The sequence below is a fragment of the Moschus berezovskii genome, chromosome 18 (assembly GCF_049115385.1).
Source record: "Moschus berezovskii isolate FMDL1 chromosome 18, NW_MosBer_1.0, whole genome shotgun sequence".
Classification (NCBI taxonomy): Eukaryota; Metazoa; Chordata; class Mammalia; order Artiodactyla; family Moschidae; genus Moschus; species Moschus berezovskii.
In genome coordinates, this window is record NC_142477.1 from 5518048 (window position 1) to 5527584 (window position 9537).

General features: G+C 56.9%; 1 protein-coding gene across 1 annotated transcript; it reads left to right on the forward strand.

The window, feature by feature from the left end:
- Nucleotides 1-1303: 1303 nt before the first annotated feature.
- LRRC14B (leucine rich repeat containing 14B) lies at nucleotides 1304-9362 on the forward strand. Its single transcript, XM_055422340.2, has 2 exons — nucleotides 1304-2247; nucleotides 5703-9362. Exons 1-2 carry the CDS (start codon nucleotides 1358-1360, stop codon nucleotides 6346-6348), a joined length of 1536 nt encoding a protein of 511 aa, XP_055278315.1. The 5' UTR covers nucleotides 1304-1357; the 3' UTR covers nucleotides 6349-9362.
- The last annotated feature ends 175 nt before the right edge of the window (nucleotides 9363-9537 follow it).

Consider the following 9537-nt stretch of genomic DNA (forward strand, 5'->3'; position numbering starts at 1 on the left):
CATGTAAGCTTTTATGACATGGGAGCCCTCATAAGGAGATGAAGACCCCAGTGGCCTAAGTGTTTCTGGACTAAGCTGAGAGACGAGGTGACTGTGGAAAAGTAAGTCAACACACAAGGCAGTAACATTAACAAGGAACTATCCTGACACCCTCTCTGTTGATGAGACTGTCTCTCTCCTCCCAGTTCAGAGAAGGTGGCTCACCTTCCTGCGTTCAGGAAGAAAGGGGATCCAAGCGCCCTTAGCTCCGAATACTCTTGTGTGTTCAGGGGCATACGTTCTGCCACCCTCCAGAGCAAGGAACCAGGCTCCAGACTGTGGGAACGTCAGGATCCCAGGGTCTCCACCTCACCTGCAGCCCTGAATACTGCATGGGTCCCGGGGCTGCAGGGGGTTCTGCCCAGGAAGGCCCCACAGCTGGGGGCACATTGACCGGTGGGGGCGCAAGCGAGTGTGGGATGGGGGCGATGGCTCCCAGCCTGGGTCCTCAGTGACAATGAAGCCGGGTTAGGGTTAGGCACCTCAGGGGCCTTTATCATCTCCTAAAATCAGGCCATTCTAAAGGAGATCAGTCCTGGGTATTCATTGGAAGGACTGATGCTAAAGTTGAAACTCCAATACTTTGGCCACCTCATGCAAAGAGTTGACTCACTGGAAAAGACTGATGCTGGGAGGGATTGGGGGCAGGAGGAGAAGGGGACGACAGAGAATGAGATGGCTGGATGGCATCACCGACTCGATGGACGTGAGTCTGAGTGAACTCCGGGAGTTGGTGATGGACAGTGAGGCCTGGCATGCTGTGATTCATGGGGTTGCAAAGAGTCAGACACAACTGAGCGACTGAACTGAACTGAACTGAAAATCAAGAGACAGTTGTTGGAGAGGCCAGCCCGTGCTCACTGCCACATCCCTGACTCTGGACACCGAGCCAAGGGAGGGACTTGGGTCTAGGGGTCCAAGGAAAGGCTTGCTAGTCCCTCCAGCTGTGGAGCTAGCCCAGGGCTGGGGCAGACCCACTCCCTGGAGGGGATGGGTGCCCCCAGGACAGGCCACACGGGAAGTGGAAACTGGCGGCAATTCCAGGGGCCCATGCCCTCCCCCAGCCAAGCACCGGAGGAGCTCAGCTTTCCATAGCTGAGCACCTTTAAGACAGGACGGCCGCAGCCAGACGCCTCCACAACGAGAGCCAAATGGGCGTCCAGGACAAAAATAGCCATCAGATGACCAGAGGGCTGGCTCCCACCCCCTCTAAGGAAAGCTGCTTGCAGCAGCTGCAGCTAAAAATAGGCGAGAAGGGGGCTGGTCTTCGGCAGCACAGGGGGCAGCTCGATCCTGTCCCAGCGACCGCAGGTGGGCCATGCAGTCGCTGCGCTTCATCTCCGCGGAGGCCCTGGTGTCCCACCCCCCGGGGGCCCAGCAGAGCCTGGATGCCGTGGCCCACAATCTATACCCGCTGCTCTTCAAAGCCAGCTACCTGCTGGAGCAGTCCGCCGTGATCCGCCTTCTGATCGAGCGCTGGCCGCTGGAGGAGTTCCGGCTGGGCCCTCTGCTAGGTCCGAGTGCTGACCACGCGGGGGACCTGCGGGACCGGGCCTGCCGGGCCTGCCTGGAGGCCTGCGTGCGCGGCCTGGCCGATCACGTGCTCCAGGGCGGGGGCCGCCGGCGGCTGCGGGTGGCCGACCTCACGGGCATACGAGACGTGCAGGTGCAGAGGTGCCCTTGCGGGCGGGCGCTGGGCAGGTGGGGCCGGACGGAGCTGCTGGCCAGGACCTGCTGCGAGCTGCAGGCGCAGCCCCGCGCCGCCCGGCACCGTGTCGAGGTCCTGGCCGATGTCTTTGTCACCTCGGGCAACTTTGAGGCGGTGGCGCGCGCCCTTGGGCCGGCGGGCCCCGGCCCTCTGCGTGTGCGCTGCCTCTCGCTGCGGGCCGACAGCCTGGACCCGGGGCGGCTGCTGCACGTGCTGCGCCTGGCGGGGCCCCACGAGCTGCGCCGGCTGGAGGTGGTGCACAACGTGCGTCTGCACGCGGGCCACGTGCAGCAGCTGCTGGCCCAGGGGGGCTTCCCGCGGCTGGTCTCTCTCACCCTGCCTGCCAAGGCCTTTGACGCGCCCCCCGCCAGCACCCCCGCCCCCGACGGCGAGGAGCCCCTGCTCGCCTCCATCGCCCGGGCGCTCAGCAGGATGACGCAGCTCACGGAGCTGCACGTGGCCTTCTCCACGCTGACCGGGAAGCTGCAGACACTGCTTGGGTGAGTCTGGGGTGACCGGAAGGAGGGGGCGGGGGTGGGGGCATCTGCTCTCAGCCCCTCAGCCCCGGTCAGGGTGGCCCGGGGCTGTGAGCAGACCTGGTTACTTACAAGGCACAAGGCTGGGTCCCTGTGGGTTTTGCCCAGCCCAGAGCAGCCAGAGAGGACCCATGGGGAGGGAGGAGGCCCGGCTGGGACTGGCGTTGGGGGCCAACTGAGAGCCCCATGCCTCAAAGGAGACTCTCCAGTTGGTAAGGAAAAGAGAAGAGTCCTGATTAGCAAGCAGGCAACATAGAAGAAACTCCATCACAGTGTATTAATTACCTGTCAGTGTAACAAATCACCCCAGTGCTGGGGCTTATGTGGCTAAGACAGGAGCCCTGTGGGGGCAGCTGTGGTCTCTCCTGAAGGCCTGTCGGGAACGATCTACTTCCATGCTCATTTTCATGGTGTCAGTGAAAAAAAGTGAAAAGGGAAAGTCGCTCAGTCGTGTCCGACTCTTTGCAACCCCATGGACTCTATGGAATTCTCCAGGATTCCAATCCATGGAATTCTCCAGGCCAGAATACTGGAGTGGATAGCCTTTCCCTTCTCCAGGGGATCTTCCCAGGATCAAACCCAGCTCTCCTGCATTGCAAGGAGATTCTTTACCAGCTGAGCCACAAGGGAAGCCCAAGAATACTGGAGTGGGTGACCTATCCCTTCTCCAGGGGATCTTCCTGACTCAGGAATCAAACTGGGGTCTCCTGCATCGCAGGCGGATTCTTTACCATCTGAGCTATAGGAGACCTCAACTCCTTGGCTCACGGACCCCTCCACAAGCCCTCTGGATGGAGGCCCGGCTCCTGTAAGCTTCCTGGCAGAGTACGACGCTGATGCTGCCGCTCACGGTGTGGTGAGGGCCGGTCACCAGGCCAGGGGAGGGCACCACCAAGGGTCGCCACGTTGGCCACCACCAGCTGTGAATATACTTGCAAAAATTATGGAAAATAACTTCTCGTTTCTTGAGCCAATGAGTGTGAGGCCGTCTTCTTTGGTTTAGGGAGCCCTTGGCTTACCAGAATTTTTCCCTTATGCAGCTGCTGGCCAGGGCCTGCAAGTCCTCTTATTGCCTGGGGCACCTGGGCTCCCCGCCCTGTCCCCCACCCCGGCTCCTCAACCAGGTAGTTGCCCAGCTCAGGAAAGGTGGGCCCTGAATCCACACACTAACACAACTGCCGTGTGGCAGCGCCCAGGGACCCTCAGGACAGTCCTGCACTTGTGGTGCCTGGGGAAGCACATTCACAACCAGACGACCCAGCACAAACCCGCAGGGTCATCTCGTTGGCCCCGCCCCGACATCACCTGTCTCCCCTGACCCTCTGCTCTGCACACTCGCTGAGAGCCCATCCAAAGCCCCAGAAGGTCCAGGTGTGCGGTGTGTCAGGCCTAAGTGCGAGGGAGTAGACAGCCATGTGGTCAGGGAAGGTCGGTTTCCAAGGTGACCTTTGAGCAGAGACCTGGCCCCTGAGTGAGTGGAGGGCCCTGGGAGAGTGAACCAGCAGGAACCCTGCAGGTGAAGGGCCTGAGCTGGGGCTGTGGCCGGGTCTGGGAGACACGGAGGGGGCGCCTGGGCTGGGGGGTGAAGGACAAGTGAGGAAGGGAGCAGGGAGGAGGAACGGGGGGAGGGAAGAGCCAGGTCGAGCCCTGGAGGCTCTGAGCCCGACTCGGGGTGATCAGCCCCACAGGACAAGGGTTGCCCCGGCTCCCTTGGCTCACACAGCAGACCCAGGCGGAGAGACAGGAAGACCAGCAGACAGGGCAGGCCGCCCACGGCTCCCAGGTTGGCGACTCCCTGGGAAGACTCACTGCCGAGATGTGTTACAGCAGATGGACACATGGCAGAATCTGCTAGGGAAGGCGCGGGGCTTGGGGGAGACAGGTCACACACCCAGGGACCTGGCCCAGGGGAGAAGCCCCGACTGTGATGACGGGCACGTGCCCATCTGCCTCCCTCCCACCTAGGCCTGACACACAGCACACCTGCACCTTCTGGGGCTTTGGTCGGGCTCTTAGTGACCAGCTGACTGAAGCCCGAGTGTGCAGAGCTTGGGGAGGACAGCTGATGTCAGGGCGGAGCCAACAAGACGGCCCTGCGGGCTTGTGCCGGGTCGTCTGGCTGTGAACGCGCTTCCCCAGGCACCACAAACACAGGACTGTCCCGAGGGTCCCAGGGCGCCACCACATGGCAGTCACGTTTGTGTGCAGGTTCAGGGCCTGCCTTTCCGGACACATGGGGAGCACATTGGAGACCCAGGCCCAGGGGTTTCATTGGGGGCTTGTTGGGAGGGCACCTTGGCCTGGCATGCACAGAGATTTCAGATCCCAGAAGGAGGCCTGTGTCAGAAGGCACCACATTGCTTGTGCAGACAGCTCAGGCCAAGGGCCCCTTATCAGCTGAGTGGGGGGCCTTTCCCAAATCCAAGCTCCCAGACACACACTGGCAGTCAGGCCTGCCCTTTGACCCTTTTCCACACAGGAGGCCCCCTAAGGGTTGGGGCAGGGCAGCTGGGGAGAGGGCTCCTTATGATAGATGTGGGCACGAGAGATGGCGGTGGAAACACTCAGCACAGCTCAGAGCCTGAGCCACAGCCTGCAGAGCCGTGGTGGGTGGACAGCAGGCACTCTGCTGTGTCAGCAGCTGGAAGACCGCAGGAGTTCCGAGCCCAGAGTACAGATGCAGGGTGAGGTGGGACAGGAGCCCCGGCGGGCAGGTGAGAGTGGACCCTCACATCGTGGCACTCGGTGCTCAGCCAGGTGACCCCAGGCCAGCAATCCCCAGGGCGGGTGTGGGTCTGTGAGAGCCAATGGGCAGGGCAAGGACTCCTACTCAGAGCACAGGAGGGTCTTCAGGTCCCTGGCAAGCTAAGAATGGACCCCTCCCTGCCCTAAAAACCTGTGCACTCCAGCCCTTCATTCGGAGCCAAGCCAGGGTTTCATTTCCTGCCAATTCACAGGCACCTCACTGCCGCACAACAAGCTTGTGAACACCCAGAGCCCTGTTGACAAAAGAGATTGATCACTTTGGTGGCTGAGGACAAAGGCCAGGCCTGTCTTTGGGTAAAGTCGCGCCTCTACTGCAGGTGGCTACACACTGTCTGGTGACTCAGCCCTTCTGTTGCCCCCTGGGAAGCCGCAGACAGGAGGTACAGGAAGGTTTTGCCGTGTTCAGATAATACTTGATTTACGGGCACTGAAACTTGAATTTCATATCATTTTCACATGTCACAAAATATTCTCATTTTGATTTGTTCAACTGCTTAAAAATGAACAGTCCTGCTCTCAGGCTGTGAGTGGAGTCCCAGGTAAGTGGGTGAGGCTCTGAGCCGCAGACTGCTGTGCCCAAAACAGGATTCACCCCAAGGCCCCAGAGCACCCCGGGGCCTGCTCTCAGCTGCTATTTCCCACCTTGCCCACAGCCCCCTCCGGACGCCACTGAGAGTGCTGGACGTGGGCAACTGTGCCCTGAACCATGAGGACATGACCTTCTTGGCGAACTGCATCCATGCAGCCCACCTGGAAGTGCTGGACCTCAGTGGGCACTGCCTGGTGGACCTGTTCCCGGCCAGCTTCCACCGGCTGCTGGGTCAGGCCGCCCCCACGCTGAGGGCCCTGACCCTGGAGGAGTGCGGCCTCGAGGACCGGCACGTGGGCGCGCTGAGCCTGGCGCTGGGCACCTGCCACCGGCTACGGGAGCTGCGCTTCTTGGGGAACCCGCTGTCGGGCCGCGCACTTCGGCGTCTCTTCGCCGCGCTCTGCGAGCTCCCCCGGCTGCGGTGTGTGGAGTTCCCAGTACCCCGAGACTGCTACCCCGAGGGCAGCGTCTACCCCCAGGACGAGCTGGCCATGTCCAAGTTCGACCAACAGAAATACGACGCCATTGCGGCAGACCTGCGCGCGGTGCTGCTGCGCGCTGGCCGGGAAGACATCCAGGTCTCCACACCCCTCTTCGGGAGTTTTGACCCGGACATTCAGGAAACCAGCAATGAACTCGGAGCTTTCCTGCTGCAAGCTTTCAAAACCGCTCTAGAAAACTTCTCCAGAGTGCTGAAGCAGATGGAGTAGGCCCTGCACTTCCGAGGCGGGTGCGTCCACGGCTCAGACTCCGGGGTCCTCGCCCTGGGTATCCTCTCGCCCGGGCGCTGCCGGAGCGCGGCCCTGCCTCCGCCCCGCTCCCTAGGAGCAAAGACAGAACAGGGGTCTTCCTGAGCCCCATGCTCAGGGTAGCGGGGGAACAGGCCGGATGCCCAGCGGTGGGAGCCGAGGAGCAGCTCAGGCGGTAAGAGGGTAGAGTGAGCTGCAGGGCGGGACCGGCGCTCGGGTGCTGGGAGGACAGGCCAGTGTGAGCATGGGAGGACAGAGGACACCTCTCTGGACACACGGATGAAAGCGACCAGCTGAGGAGAGTGAAAGTGCGGGGCACACCGGACCCTGGGCTGCAGGGTGCAGGTGTCTGCCGTGCTGCCCTGTATGTAAACTCCTGTCCAGCAAGGACATTGGCTTTGCTGGTTAATGGCTCTTCCTTACCTCCAGCCTGCAAGTGGCAGGTGAGGGCTCATCTGGTGCCAGGCTGAGCCCAGAGCAGCGGGTGACCTCTGGCTCTGATGCCTCCCCCACCCCCACCGACCCTGGGCTCAGGGGGATCCTGCTGGGGTTGGGGGAGGCTCCTTCTGGCAGCTGAGTCCTGGCGCTTCAGGAGTGGTTAATTCCAATGTTTGGACTTGGTTTCTACTAAGATCAGATTTGTGCAGAATGCTGAATATTAAGGTAATTAAATATTAATGCTAATAAAACAGAAGTGTGGCTTATTCAGATATGGTATTCTTTCTTAATCTAATGGATGAAAAAAATGTCTTGCATTAATTTGTATTTCCTAGATGATCATGAAACTGGGAGTGTTCATATGCTTGTTGGCCATTTGTATTCCTTTGTTAAAACGATTTAAACGAAAACAAAAAGTTCACCCACTTCTCCCATTCCCCCACAGGACCCCTGCCTGTTCTAATCTCTTTAACTTATAGGCAGAGTACATCATGCAGAATGCCGGGCTGGATGAATAACAAGCTGGAATCAAGATTGCTGGAAGAACTATCACCAACCTTAGATATGCAGATGATACCACTCTAATGGCAGAAAGCAAAGAGAAAGTAACAGCCTCTTGATGAGTGAAAGAGTAGAGTGAAAAAGCTGGCTTAAAACTCAACACTCAAAAAACCAAGATCATAGCATCTAGTCCCATCACTTCATGGCAAAGAGGGGAAAAGTGGAAGCAGTTGACAGATTTTCTTTTCTTGGGCTCCAGATTCACTGCAGACTGTTACTGCAGCCATGAAATTAAAAGATGGTTACTCCTCTGAAGGAAAGTTATGACCAATCTAGACAGCATATTAAAAAGCAGAGACATTACTTTGCCAACAGAGGTCCCATATAGTCAAAGTTACGGTTTTCCCAGTAGTCATGTACGGATGTGAGAGCTGGACCATAAAGAAAGCTGAGCGCTGAATTGATGCTTTTGAATTGTGGTGTTGGAGAAGACTCTTGAGTGTCCTGTGGACTGCCAGGAGATCCAACCAGTCCATCCTAAAGGAGATCAGTCCTGAATATTCATTGGTAGGACTGATGCTGAAGCTGATGCTCCAATACTTTAGCCACCTGATGGGAAGACCTGACTCAGAAAAACCTTAATGCTGGGAAAGATCAAAGCAGGAGAAGGTGATGACAGGATGAGATGGTTGGATGGCATTGCCGACTAGATGGACATGAGTTAGAGCAAGCTCTGGGAGTTGGTGATGGACAGGGAAGCCTGGTGTGGTACAGCCTATGGGGTCGCAAAGAGTTGGACATGACTTAGCAACTGAACAAAACCAAATGTATATAGTATTCCACAGGGCTTCCCAGGTGGCTCAGTGGTAAAGAATCTGCCTCCCAATGCAGGCGCCACAGGAAGCAAGGGTTCGATCCCTGGGTCAGGAAGAGCCCCTGGGTCTTCGGGAAAGCAGTGACACACAGAGTGGGCCGGAGCAACAACGCAGTGGCTGCTTGCTCCCTGTGCTCATCAGCTCTGCCCTTTCGCAGAGGAGACCCTGAACGTCTCCTCACATGTTGTGCTGGTCAAGGCTCACTGGCACCTATTTCAGCCACGTGGACTTTGTTATTGCAAGAAGCTCTTGGGAGGCACAGAGCAAAATTTTGAAATGATTTTGTTCTAATTCTGAAGCGTAGCTTCTGCTGTTTGTGTCTCTGGTAAGTATTTCGACGAGACCTGGCCTCTGGGTGGTCAGCAGGTATCGGACCCGGCACATGGCGAGGCTGAGCCCAGCAGCTGTTGTAGAGAAGAGCCCGGGGAGACCTTTTGAACTATTTTGATTAATAAAAATGTATTTAAGCATAGTTATGATGATTTAAAATTATGATCCGAAACCACAGTTACTTTTTCACCAACCTAAATATTAGCTGTGGAAAATTTTGAAAGAGATGGGAATACCAGACCACCTGACCTGCCTCTTGAGAAACCTGTATGCAGATCTGGAAGCAACAGTCAGAACTGTACATGGAACAACAGACTGGTTCCAAATAGGAAAAGGAGTACGTCAAGGCTGTATATTGTCACCTTGCTTATTTAACTTATATGCAGAGTACATCATGAGGAATGCTGGGCTGGAAGAAGCACAAGCCAGAATCAAGATTGCTGGGAGAAATATCAATAACCTCAGATATGCAGATGACACTACCCTTATGGCAGAAAGTGAAGAGGAACTCAAAAGCCTCTTGAGGAAAGTGAAAGAGGAGAGTGAAAAGGTTGGCTTGAAGCTCAACATTCAGAAAACAAAGATCATGGCATCTGGTCCCATCACTTCATGGCAAATAGATGGGGAAATAGTGGAAACAGTGTCAGACTTTATTTTTGGGGGCTCCAAAATCACTGCAGATGCTGACTGCAGCCATGAAATTCAAAGACACTTACTCCTTGGAAGGAAAGTTATGACCAACCTTGATAGTATATTAAAAAGCAGAGACATTACTTTGCCAACAAAGGTCCGTCTAGTCAAGGCTATGGTTTTTCCCGTGGTCATGTATGGATGTGAGAGTTGGACTGTGAAGAAAGCTGAGCGCCGAAGAATTGATGCTTTTGAACTGTGGTGTTGGAGAAGACCCTTGAGAGTCCCTTGGACTGCAAGGAGATCCAACCAGTCCATTCTAAAGGAGATCAATCCTGGGTGTTCATTGGAAGGACTGATGCTAAAGCTGAAACTG

Bases quoted from the DNA above. Each gene is read 5' to 3' on its own strand.
- LRRC14B (XM_055422340.2), top strand. From the start codon at position 1,358: ATGCAGTCGCTGCGCTTCATCTCCGCGGAGGCCCTGGTGTCCCACCCC. The intron at 2,248-5,702 runs GTGAGTCTGGGG...CCTTGCCCACAG, and splicing joins AAGCTGCAGACACTGCTTGG to CCCCCTCCGGACGCCACTGA.